This window comes from Kogia breviceps, chromosome 9 (genome assembly GCF_026419965.1).
Source record: "Kogia breviceps isolate mKogBre1 chromosome 9, mKogBre1 haplotype 1, whole genome shotgun sequence".
Taxonomy (NCBI): Eukaryota; Metazoa; Chordata; class Mammalia; order Artiodactyla; family Physeteridae; genus Kogia; species Kogia breviceps.
In genome coordinates this window covers 14,976,297-14,999,748 of record NC_081318.1, presented here as the reverse complement: position 1 = coordinate 14,999,748, position 23,452 = coordinate 14,976,297, and the positions used below count along the sequence as shown (strand labels likewise).

General features: G+C 42.3%; 1 protein-coding gene across 1 annotated transcript in view; it reads right to left on the bottom strand.

The window, feature by feature from the left end:
- Positions 1-967, bottom strand: part of ATP6V0A4 (ATPase H+ transporting V0 subunit a4) — a 47,626-nt gene extending 46,659 nt beyond the window's left edge. Inside the window, exon 1 of the mRNA XM_059074888.2 lies at positions 851-967. Within this exon, the coding sequence (XP_058930871.1) occupies positions 851-967 (117 nt within the window). The remainder of the gene's footprint in view (positions 1-850) is intronic.
- Between the last annotated feature and the right edge of the window lie 22,485 nt (positions 968-23,452).

The following is a 23,452-nucleotide window of genomic DNA, read 5'->3' as shown; positions in this document are numbered from 1 at the left end:
TATACCGGGAACTAATATAGTCATAGGTGTAGGTCAATTATACTTCAAACACAAATCAACTCATAGAAAAAGAGATCAGCTTTGTGGTTACCAGAGGTGGGGGGGTGAGGGAATGGAGAAATTGGATGAAGATAGCCAAAAGGTACAAACTTCCAACTATAAGACAAACAAGTACTAGGGATGTAACGTACAACATGGTAAATTATAACACCGCTGTACGTTATATATGAAAGTTAAGAGAGCAAATCCTAAGAGTTCTCATCACAAGGAAAAAAAAATTTTCTATTTAATTTCGTATCTACAGGAGATAATGGACGTTCACTAAACTTATTGTGGTCGTCATTTCATGATGTATGGAAGTCAAATCATTATGCTGTATACCTTAAACTTACACAGTGTTATCGGTCAATTATATCTCAATAAAACTGCAAGAAAAAGAAACAGTCTAGCCCAAGAATGTCACTCTGCAGAGACTGTGGACTCCAGGATACTTTTTCCTCAGACTAACTAGTCAGGAAGAATTGGCTTCTGCCCTGAGAACAAGGTTGGTAATCCGTGTGCCCATTGGATATATCAAATGTTTTGAAGATGGTACATGAGAAAATAAAATACAGTGCCATCTTAGTGATTAGAGTTTCAAAACATGCCTATAGAGGAGACACATAGGGAGGAAGGGAGAACATGTTTGTAAGTCGCTTGCCAGGTGTTATCGCAAGCAAATCGTAGCCAGAAGAACTAGAAACACCGAATTCCATCTATTCCAGCCCTGGGCTCTTCTCCCTGAACTTTGTTCACTACCAAGAAATGGAAACTCCACCTTCTTCTGGTCTCCAAAGAATGCAGTACTTACATCTTTGAACTGAACCAATCCAAGCTCTCCAAGCTCAGCTACACAGCAATAGGCAGCCTCAACCTGGAGGAAGAGCTGTGACAAACACATCTCCTCACTTCGGAATATGGACGCCATCTTGACCCAGCCTTGGTCTGCAGGAGACAAAGGTATTTGAGGTAATAACAAATGGGTGGAAACCTTAGGACGAAAACTGGTTTTAGTCGCGTCAAATTAAAATCCAACAGAACTAAAAAATGCAACAGGAATCACTCTTGATTTTTAAAATATTAACAAAAACAAGGTAGCACTTTTCACCACCTATCAGATATGATTACAAACTCACGTCTGTGGAGGGCATGGAGAAGCAGGCATTTTCATACACTTAATACTTGAAGTGTTACATCTGTACAGCTTTTTAGAGAGCGATTGGTCAATATCTACCAAACTTTATACTACTCACACCCTTGACCCAGGATTTCCACTGCTCTTCACCCAGATAAACTTGGAGACGTATGGGGAAACACTCACAAGGATGTTTCTGATAACATTGTGTACACTAATTATAATAAACAGACCTAACCTAGATATCCATCAACAGGGGAATGATTCAACTGATACAACAGAACCCTGTGCCGTCAGCAGGAATTTTTTTAAAAAATCTGTACGTCCTTTATAAGAAAAAGGATATTCACCTAGAATCCATTCTCTCATCCAAGACCCAACAGACTGCCCTACTGCTGCACAAAGCAAATGGTCTTCCTCGAAGTCCAACCTTTTGCAAGAACTGTCACAGCCCCCAGAGGGAGTCCCTTTTCCTTTTCCTTATCATTTTATAATATATAATCTACCATTTGCCAGACACTGGGTTTATCCTCCCTGTTTTAATCCTTCCATTGTCCCATTTTCGCACAGGATAAAGTCTAAAACCCTTGACGTAGCCAACGCAGGGCTGCGTGCATCCGTCGTCAGGCCTCGGTCTTCCCCTCCGGCTTCACAGAATTTCTCCTTCTGACCCTGGACTTAGAACCTCAACTGCTTCCTCCCCACCCTGCATTCCCCACACCGCGCACACCCCTGGCATTCCTCCCTCTCGGTGTCAGGGTCCTCTTCCTCCATCAGCTTTCCCATCCCCAGCACTCGCGGTGAACTTGGCCCCCTCCTATAGATTCCTCCCAGAATATAATCATCTGCAGTTACTTGCTTAGTGTCTGTTTTGCCCACTAGCCAGAAAAACCCCTGAGGTCAGAACTCTTGGGTTGTTCACTCCATCAGCAGTCTAGCTCAGTGCCAAAGAAGGTGGCCAAAAAACGTTTCCCGATTTATGGACTAGAGGCTGACCCTTATCCCTCCCTCCAGAATGCAGAGTCTGGTTTTCCATTTTTGCCTTTCGACACCGAGATGAATGAATTGTTCATCCTGCCCATTCTGGTAAGTACGGCGACGTTTTCACAGAAAAGAGACGGAAGACATTAGCTTCTTGCCGACGAAAGAGCACAAGGTAGAGACCCTTCCTTCCTACCCAGCCGTGTCCGAGCAGGTCCCGAGCGCGGGTCTCACGCGGCTTCCTTCGCCGGAGCCCGAGCAGGCAGCGCAGCGGCCGGGCCGGGTGTGTCGGGCTGGCGAGGGGCGGGCCGGACGGGACCAGCCCGGCCGGGGACTCCGCAGGCGACCTCCCTGCGGCGACGGCCGAGCCCCTCCTGCGGCTTCTCCTCCCCGGGCGCCCGCAGAGGCCGGGAGGCGGCTCTGTTGTACCAACACCGACCTGTCCGGGGCGAGGACAAACCAGCCCGCCGGCCGGCCCGGCTCAACCCCCCCTCCCTCTCCCGGCCCCGCCTGTGCCCTCGGCCATGACCTTGGGGCCCCACCAGGAAGCAGTGACCTTCTTCCCTAAGGAAGGAACCTACCCCCCCCAGTGAGCGGAGGGTTTGGGAAGAGGTTGCTGGAGGCCTCAGAAGGGCCCCGGAGACAACTTCCTGCGCAGCTACTGCACACATTAAAACCCTCCTTTTCGGTGGAGAAATGACATAACATTTAAAAATGGTTTTGGAAAAACAAACACACACACACTCACTACCCTACCGACAATTTCAAAAACACTTACTTTCAAAGGAGAATAGACAAACAAATCCATCTATATAGCCTATGGCTAAAATTCAGCTTGCAGGCGGCCCACGTAAAGAGACGGAGCCAGTTGAGAGATTTATTCTTTTCTCACTGAGGTTTGCCGTCTTTCCCATTTATCTGGTGGGGGGTGGGGGGCACAAGACTGAGCCAATTAGACGTGTTTCTCTGCAGGGGCCACCTGAGTTCACCTGGTGAGGTGAGCAGATCCCTCACAGGGGCCCTGGGTGCCTGTAAAATGCACCCTAGAATGAGGAGCGTGCTTTTTGGTTTTTTACACTTTGTTATGGAAAAATTCAAGCATCTGCACAAGTACAGAGGATAGTATAAGAACCCCCCATGTACACACCAGTCAGCAGCAACAGTTGTTGAATTTTGTATCATCTAATTCCCACCCACGCTGGGCTATTTTGAAGCAAATCTCATACATCACATTTTTCTTTCAAAATATTTGAATATCAAAATATTCAAAAGATAAGGATTCTTCCATGTATATGTTACACACACACACACACACACACACACACTACTATGGTCACACCTAACACTCAACAATAATTCCTTAATAGCAAATATCCCGTCAATGTTCACATTTCCCAGGTTGTCTGAGATTTGCCTTTTTAGTCGGCCCCTCAGGTGATTTTTGTGTGTGATCCAATTAGAACCATTGCTTTTGAGAACACAGGGTGAAAAACCTAACTTTAGCCTGGGAGGAAGCAGAGAGAAGCAGGGTGTAGGCAGTTTGGAAACAATCAGCTAAGAAGCAGCAGCACCTGGGGCAGTGGAGGACCCGGTATTAAGAAGCCAAACTTGGCCGCACCCACCCATCTCAACAGGGCAGATCCACTCAAGAGTCCAGACTCACCTGGGCAAAGTTTCAAAGACTGAACTCAGGATTCGCAAAGCAGAGCAGGAAGACTAGAAGTGAAAACTTCCAAAGGCATCATCAGTGTTGACTCTGCCTCTCCCATCAGATAAGCTCGGGAGGCAAGAGGAGCCCCTGCCCGAAGTAGCGCCTCCCTCTCCTTGCCCCTCCCCCGCCCACCTCTGTTCGGCTCTTCACCCCAGCTGGGAGTGCTGTGTCCGGTCGGTGGGTGGAACAGTAGCTCCAAAGGGCCTGGTGCCCAGGAGTCACTGAGAAGCATATAGAGAAAAAAGTACATCTTGTTGTAGAGTCAAGAGTCAAGATCCAAACTGCCTGGGTCAGGAGCCCTCGTCTCTGCCTTTTAACATGTGGGACTTTGGGGAAGCGATTTAGCCCCAGGGCCTCAGTGGCCTTATCTGTAAAATACAATAGGATCTTAGATATTTATTTAGCATGTGCAAATATAGGAAGGAGAGGTTATTTTCAGGTTTTTATTTTTTCTCCTAAAGCCCCAAATCAAAGGTGCAGAAGGCCAGCACGCTCCTATGACACTGGCAGGACTCTAAATTAGTACAACCTGGGGAACCCCCTTGGCCGTCCAGTGGTTAGGACTCCGAGCGTCCACTGCTAGGGACGTGGGTTCGATCCCTGTCGGGGAACTAACATCCCATGTGCCACACAGCAAAACCAAAAAATATAAATAAATAACTAAATAAGTGCAATCTGTCTGAAAGTCAATTTGCTTGTCCTTTGACCCAATAATCCCACTTTTGGAAGTTCATCCTAAAGAAAAAAAGTAAGGATGTAAGTCAAAATTTAACTACAATCATGTCTATTGTAGTATTGTCTGTAATGAGCATGCAATTGTAAAAGACCTGCATTCTTTCATCCATTCAATAAATATTTATTGAGAGTCTATTATGTGCCACTCTGTTCTGGGCTCTGAGGATAGGGTGGTCGAGAAGAGACAAGGTCTTCCCCTCATGAAGCTTACGTCCAGATGGAAGAAGACAAACAGTAAACAAGTAATAAGTTAGCAAGATATTGAGGATTATGAAAAGTGTAATCAAAGAAAGATAGGCTTTAGAGAAATGAAGAGAGATTATTTTAGACAAATGATCAGGGAAGACCTCTCTCTCATTTGAGAGGAGGTGGCATTTGAGCTGAGGTGTGGAAATTTTTTAAATGAGCCAGTTTTGCAAAAAGAAGCTGCTAGAAGGGTATTCTAGGCAGCAGGAACCCCAAGGCAAGAGCAGGGGTGTGACATCATCGCAATAGTTAATATATCTATGGAGTGCTTGCCATGTGCTGGGCATTATTCTTATGACTGTAGAACACAATTAAACACTTTACAGGTGGACTTCCCTGGTGGCAGTGGTTAAGAGTCCGCCTGCCAATGCAGGGGACACGGGTTCGAGCCCTGGTCTGGGAAGATCCCACAGGTCCGGGAGCAACTAAGCCCGTGCGCCACAACTACTGAGCCTGCGCTCTAGAGCCCGCGGGCCCTACTGAAGCCCACATGCCTAGAGCCCGTGCTCTGCAACAAGAGAAGCCACCACGACAAGAAGCCCGCACACCACAACAAAGAGTAGCCCCTGCTTGCTGCAACTGGAGAAGGCCTGAATGCAGCAACAAAGACCCAACACAGTCAAAAATAAATCAATTAAAAAAACAGCTTTATGTGTATTAGCACATTTAATTTGCTTAATAAATAATAACTCTATGAGGTTGGCAGTGTTCTTATTCTCATGTTACACATGAGGAAATAGAGGCACAAAGAACCTAAGTCATTTGCCCAAGGTCACACAGTCACTTATGACAGGTCATCTGACACCAGAGTCCTTGTTTACAACCACTGCATTGTTATTGTCTCACACCTTCTAAAAAAATTAACTCAAAATGGTTTAGAGATAAGTTGAAAACATAAAACTCTACAACTTTTAGAAAAAACACAGTAGGACACTTCCAGAACTGAGGGTTTGGTGAAGAGTTCTTAGGACATCTAATTACAATCCATAAAAATAATAAAATGGATTTAAATTTTTTTCTTTTTGCTGAACAAAAAGACCCTGTTAAAAGGACGAAAAAAAAAGGATGAAAAGACAAGAGAAAGGCTGGAAGAAAATATTTGCAGCCCACATATCTGATAAATAATCCATATCTAGCATTTATAGAGTTCTCATTCTTCAATAGGAAAAAAACTGAACAATCTAACTAGAAAATGGGCCAAAGACATGAAAAGACATTTCACCAAACAGGATATACAGGTTGCAAATAAGCGCTTGAAAAGATGTTCAACATCACTAGCCATTAGGGAAATACAAATTTAAACCATAATGAAATATCAGTATATATCTATTAAAAGAGCTAAAATAATAAATACTGACAATTCCAAATGACGGCAAAAAGGAACAGAAGTTGGATCTCTCATGCATTGCTGGTGGGAATGCAAAAAGGTACAATATCTCTGGAAAATAGTTTGACAGTTTTTTTAAAGACTAAACATGCATTTTCTTTATAACCCAGCAATCACACTCATGGACATTTACCCAAAGAAATGAAAACTTACGTTCCCAAAAATACCTGCACATCAATCATAGCAGCTTTATTTATAATATCCCAAAACCTGGAGACAACCAAAATTACCTACTTATGATACATCCATACAATAGGCTACTACTCAGCACTAAAAGCAATAAACTATTGATAAACACAACTCCAGTAGATCTCAAGGTCATTATGTTAGTGAAAAAAGTGAAAAAAGGTCACATACTGGATGATTCCCTTTTTTTTTTTTTTTGAACTCACCGTGTGTCATGTGAGATCTTAATTCCCCGACCAGGGATCAAACCCGTGCCCCATGTAATGGAAGCACAGAGTCTTTTTTTTTTTTTTTTAAACATCAACAAAGTGAATCAGTTATACATATACATATGTTCCCATATCGAGCACAGAGTCTTAATGACTGGACCACCAGGGCAGTCCCCGGATGCTTCCATTTATATAACACTCTTTAAATGACACAAATTGTAGACATGAAGGACAGATTAATGGTTGCAAGGGATTAGGGATGGTGACATGTATGTGTGACAATGAAGGGGTAACATGAAGGAGAACTCTGTGGTGATGGGATAGTTTAATATCTTGATTGTGGCGCTGGTTACATGAAATCTATACATGTGATTAAATGACACAGAACCACATACACTCTTTATATTATTGTCAATTTCCTGGTTTTGACATTGTACTATAGTTATGTAAGATGTAACCAATGGGGAAACTGTGTGATGGATACGGGAGCCCTCCCTGTACTATGTTTGCAAATTTCAGTGAAATCTACAATTATTTCAAAATAAGTGTGTTTTTTTTTTTTTTTAAGATTTCAATAAGAGCAAAGATGACTTGTGCTCTCTCTCTCCTAAGAGAGAGAGCAGAGAAAAATTTTGGAGATGTGTGTTCTAGATCAAGCTAGCCCAAGAGATTTGAGCAACCTTCAAATAGTTAAGTCCCCACCATCAGACTCAGTTCCCTCGTTGCCAAATGAAGCTGTTGAGCCAGATGAGTGGTTTTTAAACTGGGGCACAGAACCCTAGGGAATTTGCACAGCCCCCTTCAGGCCCCGTTTTGGGGAAGTGGAAAGGAAGAGTCAAGATGCCCTGCTTCATCCTGAGCAACACCTTTATCTATGGTATTGCTGCATAATTTTTTTTGTTTGAACAGAGAATTTCCTCATTAAAAAGAATTATGAAAACTAGCGGGGGGAGAAATAAAATAAAAAACAAACTACTCTGAAAGGTGCATGAAGAAAGGATTAGTAATGGACAAGAGAGGAAGCTAGTTTGTCAGGAAGAACTTTGAAATGTTTTCAGTGAGAGCAAGTGGTTTGTCGTTACACTGTAATTAGTAAAAAGAATGATGCAGCCTTTATAGCTGTCTTGTCATGAATTTTGGATTATTTAATCTTTTGTGATAGGCATACATAATTTTATAAAAACAAATTGCAAAACTTTGGGAAAAAGAGATCTTAAGAAGTTAGAAACAATATAAATGTTCAACATTACAGAACTGGTTAATAAATTATGACGCAGCTGTGTGATAGAATACAGTGCAGCTATGAAAATAGCACCAAAAGCATTCTACTGACAGGGAAATCTCTTCTTGGTACACTGTTGATGAAAAAGTATTTTATGAAAGGGTATATATAGTACTGATGACAAATTGAAATTATAATGGAGTGATCACAGTTCAGGCAGACAAAAATGGAGCCAGGTGGCCATTGAGGATGTGGTCTCAGACATGTCTCTGTACCACTGCGAACCTGAACTTTCTCTGAACTATACCAGATCCAAGGACACTACCAGCTATATTCCAAACAACACCTGCCAGCTGCAACCTTATGGTCTCAAGGTCTCCCCTTGTAACTATGCAACCATTTTGAACTCCAACCAATCTTTAGTCAACAAGCACCCTTACTTCTGGCCAGCTCCGACTGTAATTCTTTTTTTTTTTTTTTTTTTTCACGGTATGCGGGCCTCTCACTATTGTGGCCTCTTCCGTTGCAGACGCGCAGGCTCAGCGGCCATGGCTCACGGGCCCAGACGCTCTGCGACATGTGGGATCTTCCCGGACCGGGGCACGAACCCGCGTCCCCTGCATCGGCAGGCGGACTCCCAACCGCTGTACCACCAGGGAAGCCCCGATTGTAATTCTTGATAAGCCACTAGAACCTTGCCATTTTTGCCTAAGTCTATCCCATTCTGTAGTCCAGCAGAACACAATTCACGTGCTTCTTGAATTTGTGTCTCCCAAGCTGCAGTCCTAACAAACCCCAGATCAACACCTTTTTATTTCAATCAGGCCTCTGTATCTAAAGTTTTCTGTTTCTAAAATGAATATACTTGGTGTAGCCGGCAGGGTTCAGTGGCAATCGGCACTTCCTCAGATTTGGTGTAAGGACCTCCACAGATCCATTGTGTCCAGCTGTCTCTTCAGCTGCATCAGGTCTCCAGGCTGGGGTCCTTCCGGTTGAGCTTCAGGCCTTTATTTGGGGTTTTATTGGTGTCACACTAGTCCCCCTCCCTTTCTGAGAGTGGGGTTTTCTTGTTTGTTTATTTTTCTGTCTTGAGATGTGGGTTTCATATTTCCACGAGTATTCAGAATAATGGGACGGTCTTACAGAGAGAAATTCAAAGAAAGATGACACACCCACCCCCAGAAACCCCTGCTGGCCTTATGTTTAACATCTATGGACCCTCATCCTGTAACTACTTATCAAAATGGGTCCATTTAAGCTGGGATGATTTACACTGCATTGGCCGAAATGGCGAACTTTCAAAATTCCCAAATTAGTCTATCTTCATGCATGACTAAAAATGTTTCCGAAACAGACAAATGATAGGAAGCATATTTTAATTAGTGTCTGGAGGCCTCTCAATGTAACATCAAGAAAACTGCTTCCCTCCAAGCTGTAAATGAAAAGTTGACTCAGACTGTCTCTAAACTTGAAAAATCAGTTGAATGAACTCTCTTGCCCCCCTCCTACCCGCTCCCAAAGTCTGCATCTTCTCTATCCTTTTATGCACCTTTTTCCAAACTCCTTTTTTTTTAATCTGCAAGACCCCCCCCCTTCTCCTTCTCCACCGGATCCCCTTCCTCCTCCTCCTCCCTAACCCCCCTCTCCTGGCAGGTCCTTTTAAAACTAAGCCAGACCTACTAGAGCATGGACTTGAGGATATGGGGAGGGGGAAGGGTAAGCTGTGACGATGTGAGAGAGTGGCAGGGATGTATACACACTACCAAATGTAAATTAGATAGCTAGTGGGAAGCAGCCACATAGCACAGGGAGTTCACCTCTGTGCTTTGTGAACACTTAGAGGGGTGGGATAGGGAGGGTGGGAGGGAGGGTGACACAAGAGGGAAGAGATATGGGAACATATGTATATGTATAACTGATTCACTTTATTGTAAAGGAGAAACTAACACACTATTGTAAAACAGTTATACTCAAATAAAGATGTTAAAAAAAAAAAAAAAACTAAGCCCTCTGGACAAGAGAAAAGACCTGCCCTAGCTCCTCAGCAATTCCCTAGGCCTTCCTACAAGTAATCAGAAAATAAATCAGCTGCAAGCCAATATTCAAGGGCTAACGGAAGCAACTGTATTTGTTTTGCAAATCTCTACAACTACTACAAACTACTACTACCCACCTACCTTCACCAGGCCCAAGGCCTCACATATTCCTCTCAAAATGATTATAGATATTATAAAAGATCAGGATATCAGAAAAAAAAAAAATGTCCTGTACTTTACAATTTTTTTAAATAATCATCATCCTAAGACGTATAATAATAGATACATTTTCTTTCTCTGTCCAATAAAGTTATAAATCTTATCATTTCAATGAAATGTACACACAGCCACATCACCTGAGACTGCAGCCTTAGCTCAATCAGTGTAACCCAAAACTAAAAAGAAAAAAAGAGGGAGAGAGACCGTTTTAAACACAAACTTCTAAAAGGACCCTCTTGTCCAAAGAGCCCCCTTAAAAATTGCTTGTCAAAGGCAAAGACAGATCTTAAAAGTCTTCTCCATAAACTATAAAAGACTTTAGCCAACTGAGCAAGTAATCTAATTATCTAATTTATTCCAACTGTTATTTATAAACTAGTGAGTTTTGTAGTGCACCAATTCATGACTAAAGTTTTATTTATTTTTAAAAATTTATTTATTTATTTATTTATCTTTGGCTGCGTTGGGTCTTCGTTGCTGTGCGCAGGCTTCCTCTAGTTGCGGCAAGCGGGGTACTCCTCATTGTGATGCGTGGGTTTCTCGTTGCGGTGGCTTCTCTTGTTATGGAGCTTGGGCTCTAGGCACATGGGCTTCAGTAGTTGTGGCTCGTGGGCTCAGTAGCTGTGGTTTGTGGGCTCTAGAGCACAGGCTCGGTAGTTGTGGTGCAGGGGGCTTTGTTGCTCTGTAGCATGAGGGATCTTCCCCCCTGCATTGGCAGGAGGGTTCTAATTCACTGCACCACCAGGGAAGTCCCCAATGACTAAAGTTTTTATTGATTTTTGTTTTGTTTTTGTTTTTGTTTTGGCTGCATTGGGTCTTCGTTGCTGCACGCGGGCTTTCTCTAGTTGCAGTGAGCTGGGGCTACTCTTCGTTACGGTGCATGGGCTTCTCATTGCAGTGGCTTCTCTTGTTGCAGAGCACCAGCTCTAGGTTCACAGGCTTCAGTAGTTGTGGCACACAGGCTCAGTAGTTGTGGCTCATGGGCTCTAGAGCGCAGGCTCCGTAATTGTGGTACATGGGCTTCGTTGCTCCACAGCATGTGGGATCTTCCTGGACCAGGGATCAAACCCATGTCCCCTGCATTGGCAGGTGGATTCTTAACCACTGCACCACCAGGGAAGTCCACCAATGACTAAAGTTTTAAAATGAAAACTATGAGATCTCTGGTTGTGTCTGTCTATATCCAGATGGTATGGCCAAAATTAATTTGTAAAAGAGCTCTATTTAATTGGCTTAAACAAATAAGTGCTTATAGAAACTCTCAGAAATATAATAGAAACTAACCCAAATGAATTTCAGGTTCTCATGACATGGGGAAATATTCAGTATTAAAGCTAATTTAAGGGACTTCCTTGGTGGTGTAGTGGTTAAGACTCCATGCTCCCAACGCAGGGGGCCTGGGTTTGATCCCCAGCCAGGGAACTAGATCCACACGCATGCCACAACTAAGAGTTCACATTCCACAACTAAGGAACCCACATGCTGCAACTAAGGAGCCCACGAGCCACAACTAAGGAGCCTGCCTGCTGCAACTAAGGAGCCCATGTGCTACAACTAAGGAGCCAGCAAGCCACAACTAAGACCTGGCACAACCAAATAAATAAATAGATAAATAAATTTTTAAAAAATCAATTTATTCATTTTTGGCTGCATTGGGTCTTCGTTGCTGCGTGCAGGCTTTCTCTAGTTGTGGTGAGCGGGGGATACTCTTCATTGCAATGCGCAGGCTTCTCATTGCGGTGGCTTCTCTTGTTGAGGAGCATGGGCTCTAGGTGCTTGGGCTTCAGTAGTTGTGGCATGTGGGCTCAGTAGTTGTGGTTCACAGGCTCTAGAGCACAGGCTCAGTAGTTGTGGTGCATGGGCTTAGTTGCTCCACGGCATGTGGGATCTTCCCGGCCCAGGGCTTGAACCCGGGTCCCCTGCATTGGCAGGTGGATTCTTAACCACTGTGCCATGAGGAAAGCCCAATAAATAAATATTTTTTAAAAAGAAAATAAAAATAACAATTACTACTTGTTAAGTTTTGGTGTAGTATTAAAGAAAAATATCCACAACTATCTGAAAAAGCTGGTAAAACATTTTCCCCCTTTTTGAAAGTACACATCTATGTGAGGCCAGACTTTCTTTATATACTCAAACAAAAATAACAAATAGCAATAGATTGAATGCAAAAATAGATACAAAAGACAAAAGCTGTCTTCTATTGTCAGACATTAAAGAGATTTGCAAAATAAAACAATTGTCACTCCTCACTAAATTGTTTGTTTTGGAAAATAGAGTTATTTTCATTAACCTATATATTATATCAACATACAACAGGTTTCATATTATTTCACATGAGCTAATATCTAAGTATTTTTAGAATTTCTCAGTTTTAATTTCTAGTGTGATAAATATCAGTGGATAGAATCCACATAAGCCATAGCTCTTTGGGGTTCTCAATAATTTTTAAGGGTATAAAGGGCCACCTAGACCAAAACACTGGAACTGGCCTGGGGAGAGAACAGAGGGGTATATTAGCTTGCTAGGGCTGCCTGAACAAAGTACCACAAATTGCATAGTTTAAACAACAGAATTTATCATTTAGGAGTTCTGGAAGCTAGAGTCCAAGGTGTCAGCAAGGTTGAATCAGCCCTTCTAATGGCTGTGAGAGATAATCTGGTCCATTCCTCTCCCCTAGCTTCTGGTGATTTGCTGGCAATCTTTAGGGTTCCTTGGCTTGTAGAAGCATCATCTGATCTCTGTCTTCATCTTCACATGCATGTGTCTGTGTCCAAATCTCCCCTTTTTACATGGACACCACACATACTGGAGTAGGGGCCCAACCTACTTGATGAGTATGAGTGTGATTTCATCTTAACAAATTACCTCTGCAAAGACCCTATTTCCAAATAAGGTCACATTCTGAGGGACTGGAGTTAGGACTGCAACATATGAATTTGGGGGTGTACACAACTCAGCCCATAAGAAGGCGGAAGCAATAAAGTCAGGCCTGAGCATGAGAGAACTCAAGGTTTCAAGACAGGACAGAGTAGATGGACAAGAAACAGAGAGGGAGAAGGATAATCCGAAGAAGAAGAATTCTAAAGAAGAAAGTGTCTCAGGAACCATGGATTGGTCATGCCAGAGGAGGGCTGAGAAGCATCTAGAGGTTACTGATGACCCCAATGGACTTACTTCGGTGGAATGAAAGGTGCAGAATTCAAAGTAGACTATGGACTTGGGAAGTCACCGGCTGGTGAAGAGAAGATAGATAACAACAATTCTTTCAAAATATCAGGCTATTGAAAGGGAGACAGGGACCAGGGCAGTAGCTGATGAGAAAATAAAGCATCATGGGAGGTTTCACTTATTTTTTTAAGGGCAGAGACAGTTGACAATCCAAGAGAACTCTGTGAGCTCTAGTTGCACTCTGGAAAATAGCAGCTTCTACTTTTTCTCACCCACTAAGCACACTTGAGATAATCACTTTGAACCACACAAGGGTATCACTTAAATTTCTCTGCAAGTTTCCTGATTGAGCTCAATATTTTATAGGCAACTTTTCATAGCACTGTTGACTCATGGGAGGTTGAAAGAGAAGGTGTGAGCAACCACAGCCCAGTTAGTCTAAAACCAAAGTAAACTTCTTGAATTCTCTAGCCATACTGTAATTCTCCACAGTGAAGGAAGGAGAGAAAGAGTGAGAGAAGATCCAAGCCCAGCTCCAGCCCTACAAGGGTTTTGCAGTGACTGGTAGAAAAGAGACTGAGATGTACTCCAATCCACTCACTGGCGTGGAGGCCTGTGAGGCTAAAAGATTTACCAAAGCCACATAGGACACTCGCGTTTCTTTAATTATTTGTGTCACTGACTTTTTAAAAAATGCAAGTAATTCTCCTATAAATCATTAAATACTACATATTTGTAATATACTCTCAGAAGCCCCAATAACCCTTAAATTTGGCATTAGGTCTTGAGAGAAACTACGTTCTGAGAGCAGAATCGATCCCCTGTATTATCCAAATGAACACTGTTTTTGATACCGAGTGTTTAATACCACAGTCCCCATTCTCTAGACGAGTCTGGGGCACAATGCCAGCTGCAGCCACTATACACTTGTCCGTGCAGGTTTCTGGCAAGACACTTTCGTGCCCTGAGGACTGTCTATCAAATGGCTCTTGAGTAGCTGAAGAGGGAAGCACTCGATTTATACCACTTCAAAGTGGACATTCCTTTCAACAAAGGGCCTCCTTTGTTCTCATAGCCCTGGACCCGGGATTAGGACGATACTGGGAACAACCACGTGTTCAGCTGTACAAGATCAATTTACAGGAGATCGTCACATAATTTAAAAAATGAAAAGGGGTAAGTGGAAAGCAAGCCAAAATCCTTGCAGGAAATTTACATCAGCAGTTCCAAAAAGGGTAAGTTGCAACGCTAACAACCTGATTTTCCTAAAAGAGTGTCTAATTTTCCTAAACTGAATCCCAGCCAGATCACCTTCATTCAAAGAGCTGATTTTCCCATCCACTCACCTAGCACTTGTCCACCACAGGCCAGGCACTGAGCTCACCATCCGCGAGCCTTCGCAACAGGCTCTAACAGAGAAAGCGCTGGAGACAGAAAGAGAATGATCTGAGGTTGCTCAAAAGAGAGAATGACATCCAGCTTCACAAACACACATACACAAGACTAGGTGCAGTTGGTTGACAGTAACATTCATGAGTCATGAGTCTATGCCGTCAGCACACTGAGGATGATACTATGTACGCTGGAGCCAGGACCGTCTCCTGCCGTGAGCATCCACACTCCCTCCTAGCCTCGGACCTTCTCCAGTGATGGGTCTCAGGGTGCGTTCGTGCCATCCAATGTCCATTTGGCCCTCACTGTTGTTCTACAGCTTTCCATCCTCTAGATCACGCCCGGAGAGAAAGAGCCCTCCCAGGGACAGCCACTTTCTCCTCCACCCTCCATCCCACTCCACCTCCCTGCCTCGGCACATGGCCCCCTCGTTCCGGAGGAAAAGACCCCCCATCATGGCACCCTCCGGCTCCCTTTTCTCCACCTCAGCATGCCTTGGTCTTGTCTCTCTGTTTCCTTTCTCTCCAGAGCAGAACTACTTTACATCTCTCTCATTTCTGTCTTCACTTCAAGTCACAGGCTGACTGGGAGTGAGATTTAGGGAAATAAAATTTCATCAGGAAGAGAACAGAACGCCTCTAAGTTTGTCACTGGCCAAGTTAACCCGTCACCTCTCCAAGTTTTTCACGGGGAAGCATTCCAGTTATTCACCTTTTCCGTAATAATATTTACTCTAAATTCTATTAGGGAGTTTCTTTTCAGCATGATTCTACCTCTACTTTCTTAAAAAAAAAAAAAAAAAAAAAAAAAAAAAAAAAGACTTTACTAGCTCATTTCTCTTCTTTCTCCATTTAATATACAATACTGAGCACAGAGTCATAGAATCGTGCCACTGGAAGAAAACTTAGAGGTCTAATCCAGTCCCTTTACTTCAGAGGTAAGGAAACAAGCCCAGGGAGGTGAAGGAATTTGCCTAAGGTCACACAGCTAATCAGTGACCAAGCTGGATGCAGAACCCAGGGCTCTGGACTTAGGGCTTTCGCTTCATCCCTGTAGCTTCCCAGTTTGTTTCTCACAGGAGTTAACATCCCTTTGTGTAGGCACCATATGGAGCAAAACCCCTTCTGGGGATAATCTATCCCCTCTGGGGAGTCCGGAGGACCCCAGACAAAGGTCTTCCCAAACAGGATTGAAGGCAGCATTTCCCTAGATTTCCCCCTTTGTATCCCCCTTCCAGAGAGACGCCCACCATCTTTCTTGGGTAACATCATCGGCAAGGTGATGTGACTCCCCCAGGGTCTCATGGGAAGTGACTACATGAAAACTGGAATCCAGGACTCCTGACTCAGGGTTGGTTTTGCTGATCCCAAGGGGCTCTGGGCAGCCTACACAGGAGAGATGAGAAAATGAGAGAGAGAGTGAAGGAAAGTCATAGAAGAGACTGGAAGGCCAGGGAGGAGAAAAGTTAGATGTTGGGAAGAGAGGACCAACAATCTCTCACTTGGCTACCTGGTCCTTTTTAGTTTCATGTGGACAAAACTGGAGAAGAAAAACTGGCCGAGTGTTTATGGCAAACATGCAGCTTATTTCCCAAAAATTACCTTTTGGGAACACACATCTCTGTTTATTAAACAAAAGATGAATCTGACCACAAACACTGTTGTACCAACAGAAACATTTTGCACAAATGGTCTGACTGGGAACTGAAGGGAGCCAGAAATTGCCAATCACAGAGGCCCGGAGCTGAACAGGATCTCCCCTCCATTGCTGATTAACTTCACCTTAAAATGCCCTTCCCTGCTTCATGCTAGTAACTCACTAACATTCCCACAGCTGGAGCTATCCCACAGTGGACATGGCTGCCTTAAAAGTTAGTAATAAACCTGTCACTTAAGGCATTTTAGCAAAGTCCAAGTAACAACCTAGAGAAGTCAAATGCAGCAATACCAAACTCTAACCTACTACATTGTTTGTAGGAGAGAATTCTTACGGGTTAAGGATTGGGCCAGGCGGTCTCTAGGTGCCTTGCCAACATTGAGATTCCATGTTGTCACTGTTGTTATTTTTCCCGTGTCTTATTTCTAGTCTTCTTCTTGTCCTGACATTCTTGGGTTTGTGTGCACTTTCTGTTATACACCTTGGGCACCTCAAGAGGAGAGGCTGTCAATAAGCAGTTCTCTGTACCATACGCAACTTGAAACTTCATTAAGATTTCTTTTTAATGGAGAAAATTTCCTGACATTGAAATTTTCCCCAAGCTGTCAGACATTGTAAACTGTAGTCTATCTGTTCCATTGAGATTACATTGTTTTCCTATGAACTACTCTTTTAAAAAATGTATTAACTTGATTTTATTTCCTGACTATAAGAGTAATACACACTCCTTGTAGAGGATTTGAAAGACATAAAAAAGTATAAAAAAGAAAATAAAAATCATCAAAGTTTAATTTTAGATATGACCACTGCTAACATCTTGGTAAGATGCTTTCCAAACTTTTTTCTTTATATATGTGTGTGCTTACAAAACTGCAGTGATACTGAATATACAGTTTTATATCCTGCTTTTTCTGTTTTGTATTATATAGCAAGTGTTTTCCCAAATAATGTTATTCCAAACATAATATTAATTTTAAAAATTGTTTAACATTTTATTCCATTATAAGTTTCTTCTAAGCTTTTATTTTTACAAATATTTTAATGCTGAGATGGAGAACCTTGGATATACATTTTGTGCATGTGTGTGCTGATCTCTATTTCCTTGGGGAAAAATATTCCAAAGAGCTGCTCTGTAGAAGGATAGGTGACCAAAATAAGCTGACCCTAACAAAGTCTACAACTTAGCTATAAATCCTCTCAATTACTGAGCCTGGACTGACATGATGGCACATTGTTATTGCCCCAAGCACCTGATTAAAGCAAACAACAAAAAAAATCATGTCTCTTTCTAGGTCATCCTAGGTCACAAGTTATTTCTACAAACAATTGTATGTAATTACAATTTTTCACACAATAAAAAATAACCAGAGAAACACAACAACATGAATGGAAACCGACAGAAATAATAGACAATAGAAACAGAACAATGGGGGTGGGCAAATATTGAAGTTGTCACATAAAGACTTTTTAAAAATTATGTTCACTCTGTTCATGAAGATGAAAAACACGACTGAATAAAAGAAAGCTATTTTTTAAAGTACAAAATGAAAATTTAAGAATTAAAACTAAAATAATTGAAATTAAGAACCCAATGGGTAGTTATAAAAGTGGATCAGACACAGATGACAAGAGATTTAATAAAAGATAGGGCAGAAGAAAATATCTAGAATAAAGTACATAAAAACAATAGGATGGAGAATAGAAAAGAGGGTAGAGAATTAGAAGATTGTATGGGAAAGCCTAACTTATGTGTAACTGGCGTCCTGGAAGGAGAGAAAAGAATGGGACAGAAGTAGTATTTGATGACTGAGAACTTTTCAAAACTGATGAAAGACATCAAACTCCATATTCAATTGCCTACAAACCTCAAGCAAGACAAATAAAAGGAAATCAATACCTGAGCGCATCAGAATAAAACTGCTGAAAACCAAAGACAGAGCAAAATGCCTAGAAACAATCAAAGAAAAAGGAGACAAATTACCTACAAGGACGCACCAATTAGATGGACAGCTCTCAACAAAAACAATAAAAGTCAAAAGAAATAGAATGATATCTTCAAAGCACTGAAAGAAAATATCTGTCGGGGCTTCTCTGGTGGCGCAGTGGTTGAGAATCTGCCTGCCGATGCAGGGGACACAGGTTCGTGCCCCAGTCTGGGAAGATCCCACATGCCGCGGAGCTGCTGGGCCCATGAGCCATGGCCGCTGAGCCTGTACGTCCGGAGCCTGTGCTCCGCAACGGGAGAGGCCACAGCAGTGTGAGGCCCACGTACCACAAAAAGAAAAAAGAAAGAAAATATCTGTCAACCTAGAATTCTACACGCAATGAAAATATCTTTCAAGGATATCTTCAAGAATAAAAACATATCCAGGTAAACAAACACTGAGAGCATTAACCACTACATTGAGAGAATACTAAAAGCTGTTCTTCAAGGAGAAGGGAAATGATTGCAGATAGAAGAACAGACATGCAGAAAGGAGTCAAGAGCAATAAACTGGTTAACATGGGGATAAATTTAATTTATTTTATAAAATAGTAGTAATGGCTTAGAGTTAAAATGTATGTATAGAGTTAAAAATACATGACCATAATGGTATAAAAATCAGGAGTTGATAAGTAAAGCTCCAAAGTCTTTGCATTATCTATGAAGAAGGTAAAAGTATCAATTAATAGTGACTCTGATAAGATCAGAATGCATGCTGTAACCTCTAAAAAACTGAATAATAAAAAACTCAATCCAAACTTAGTAAGAAAAAGAAAAAAAGGAACATAAGACAGATGGGAAAACCAGACAGCACTTGGTAAGATGGTAGATTAAAAGCTAAACCAATCAGTAAATACGGTCCATGGGAATAGATCCAGTGGCCAAATTAAAGACAGAGATGGTTAGAAATGGTTTTTAAAAATCCTACACTATGGGCTTCCCTGGTGGCACAGTGGTTGAGAGTCCACCTGCCAATGCAGGGGACACGGGTTTATGCCCTGGTCTGGGAGGATCCCACATGCCGAGGAGCGGCTGGGCCCGTGAGCCATGGCCGCTGGGCCTGCGCATCCAGAGCCTGTGCTCCGCAACGGGAGAAGCCACAGCAGTGAGAGGCCCGCGTACTGCAAAAAAAAAAAAAAAATCCTACACTATGTTTTTATAAGGTACATATCTAAAAACATAATAAAAATTTAGGAAAGTTGAAAGAAATGATGGAAAAAGATATAGCATGCAAAACTAAGCAAAAGAGGAGGGTGGGATGAATTGGGAGACTGGGATTGACATATACACACTAATATGTATAAAACAGATAACTAATGAGAACCTGCTATATAGCCCAGGGAAGTCAACTTCACTTTGCTGTACAGTAGAAACTAACACAACATTGTAAAACAACTCTATCCCAATTTAAAAAAAAAAAAAAACTAAGCAAAAGAAAAGTGGGATAGCTATAGTGATAGCAGACAAAGTAAACTTTATGTCAAAAAGCATTACTAAAGATGAAAAGGGATGTTACAAAATTATTTTTTAAAGGAAGTACAATTCACTAGGAAGGTGTCATAATTCTGTTTTTGTATGAAGCCTAATGACAACCTCAAATATTTCATGCAAAAATAGACAAGACTACAAGGAAAAGACAGAAATCCACAATCATCTGTCTCAGTAGTCAATAGAATTAAACAACAAAAAAGGAAAAATATAGAAGATATGAACCACACAATTAGTACTCTAATAGACCTACGTAGAATACTGAACCCCACAACTATGCGGTCTTTACAAGCACCATCAACCATTTATACAATTTGACCATATGATGGTTCTTAAAGAAAACACAAAATAAAAGCCATTCAAGTGTGTTTGCAGATCACGATGCAATTAAGCTAGAAATCAATAACAAAAAGAACACTAGAAAACCCTCCATATGTTTGAAAATTCAGAAATAGACTCTGAGAAGATGTGAAATAATGAGATCCAGGGCGGAGGCGGAATACGGCCGTAGCCAAGCGGAAGTTCCATTCTTTTTTATTAACCCCCCCTCTGTCCTGGCCACCGTGTCACCGCCCTCTAGTGCAACTGTGGATGAAGGGCAAGCTGAGGCACCCTGGAACCTCTCAGAAATGGTTCCCAATGGTGGGCTCCAGGCCTTGGTCACTTTGTCCCTTCTATCAGCTCTATGGTATGATCTCAAATTGGACGCTACGTAGTTCTCCACTTTTCTTACAAGGGTACTCCTCGTTCTCTCCAAATCTTACACCTATAACTGAGTGTGGCAGTGGGTGAGGTTAAGCTCCTCCACAAACTCAGTGCTGCTCAGGGGAAGGTCTAGATACATGTTCCAGTCGCATGAGCAACTAGAGACTGACATTATTTTGTGAAAATGGATCCTGACAAAGCTGCAGGCCTGAAGAACCGCAGACCCCATCTCTGCTCAGAAATTAGGTAATAGCAGGCACAGGTGTGGTCAGGGCCATGATTCTCAGAGTGGATGAACCAGAAAGGAAAGTCCCTATATACACACTACCAAATGTAGAATAGATAGCTAGTGGGAAGCTGCCACATAGCACAGGGAGTTCACCTCTGTGCTTTGTGACCACCTAGAGGGGTGGGATAGGGAGGGTGGGAGGGAGGGTGACGCAAGAGGGAAGAGAGATGGGAACATATGTATATGTATAATTGATTCACTTTGTTGTAAAGGAGAAACTAACACACTATTGTAAAACAGTTATACTCCAATAAAGATGTTAAAAAAAAAAAAAAAAAGACATGCTGGAATCCAATTGCCCTGTGCTTTGGTATTTCCCTGATAGTTCATGAGATGCAACAAAAATGTTTGAAGGAAGACAGTAAGAACTGTTTTGTGCTTTAGGTTTTTTTTGTTTTGTTTTGTTTTCAGGAAATTCAGGTTGCAGAAGCCCCATAGGGCAAGAATCATTGCAAATGAGGCCCAGATTTGAAAATTGCTGTTTTGTAAATTGTGCTTATTCTCGTAATAAAGATTTCTACAGCTGGAAAGAACTTTAAAAAAAAAAAAAAAAAAAGGAAAGTCCCAAGTTCAAAGCCAGTGGTCTCTTCCCAGAGGTGGAGAGGCGGTTAGAGGAGGCGATCAGAATCACGAGGGGGGTTAGGGAGGGATGGACTGGGAGTTTGGGGTTAGCAGAGGCAAACGATTATATACAGGATGGATAAACAAGGTCCTACTGTAGAGCACAGGGAACTGTATTCAATATCCTGTGATAAACCATAATGGAAAAGAATATGAAAAAGATTATGTGTGTATATATATATATATATATATCTGAATCACTTTGCTGTACAACAGAAATTCATTATACTTTAATAAAAGAAATATTAAAAAATAAATAAAAAGAATCACAGAGGAAGTTTCCTCAACATAAAATATCCTTCCGGAAGGCAAAGGCCATTCCAGGCCACAGAATGCTGGTTTTCAATCATTTAGCACAGGAACCCTCTGCCCCCCTCCTTCTCTTTTTCACATGAAATTATATCGGGGAAAACAGATAAAATTGGAGGCAGTGAGGGCCCTGGAACCCCATGCTCTAGGCCACGCCAACCTCAACATGGAGCCTGGTCACAGATATTTTAACTTGGACTTTAAAGTATGTGTAACCAAACACCAGTCTCAACCATTAAAAAAAAAAAAGAAAATCTTAAGAAAGTTCCTGCAGAATGTCTAGCTTTGAGCAACGCAACTTCCTGGTATACTTTCCAAAGGAAACCTGATGTACAAGGAAAGACTTACCAGGTGAGGTAACCACCTGCATGGAGTTACTAGTTATAGACATGTTAAAATGAAAGACAGCTAATAATGGTGACACCTGTAAAACCTTTGCCACGCGGCCCTTCCTTTGAGAATTAACGAGTGATCAGAGACCAGTCAAGTCCATCCTATTTTAGAATAATAAAATTCTTTCATCTGTTAATAAGAGAATATTTGTATTTTTAAACTGACTTGCAAACACCTAATCTAAAACAGCCACCAATCAACTAACAATGTGTTTAAAAAAAAACAAAGAGAGAGAGAGAGAGAGAGAGAGGACAGATCATTGCCCGTCCCCTTTACATCCACTGCTTCCCAGAATTACTTTCCATTGTATAACTTGATAGGATGCTGTCAGTTTAGACAGGTGCTTGCTCTTTAAAACCCCATCACAACAACTCCACACAGGGCTGTTTCGAATCTATGTCCCAGGCTTCCACTATTTTGGAGGGACATGCTCTGCTCACATCAAACATATTAAAATACACCCAACATCCTACATTAAATTGTTTCTGTTTAGGGCTTCCCTGGTGGCGCAGTGGTTGAGAGTCCACCTGCCGGTGCAGGGGACGTGGGTTCGTGCCCCGGTCCAGGAAGATCCCACATGCTGCGGAGCGGCTGGGCCCGTGAGCCATGGCCGCTGAGCCTGCGCGTCCGGAGCCTGTGCTCCGCAACGGGAGAGGCCACAACAGTGAGAGGCCCACGCACTGCAAAAAAAAAAAAAAAAAAAAAAAAAAATTGTTTCTGTTTAAATGTTTGAAATGAATTGTATAACTTTATTTTTGAAATAAATTTTTTTTTCCTTTTTTTCCTTTTTTTTTTTTTTTTGGCTATGCCACAGCTTATGTTATCTTAGTTCCAGACCAGGGATCGAAACCATGCCCCCTGCAGTGGAAGCGCCGAGTCCTAACCACTGCACTGCCAGGGAAGTCCCGAAATAAATTTTTTGGATTGCACAGGTTTTGTTGCTGTTGTTGTTCATATTTTGGACCTGAGGGCATTTTTCAGGTCTCAAACATTTTGGGGGCCCTTGAAAATCCCGTGGACCACACACACTGCTGTTATCTCCACTGCCCTTTGGATAAATCAGCCCTAATCTATGAAGCTCACCGAGGGGTGTACCGTGAGGAGAATGTTGAAAACAGTGATCAAAAGATAGGAGAGGGACTTCCCTGGTGCTGCAGTGGTTACGAATCCACCCGCCAATGCAGGGGACACGGGTTCAATCCCTGGTCTGGGAAGATCCCACATGCAATGGAGCAACTAAGCCCATGCGCCACAACTACTGAGCTGGTGCTCTAGAGCCCATGAGCCACAACTACTGAGCCCGTGTGCCTAGAGCCCATGCTCCACGATAAGACACCG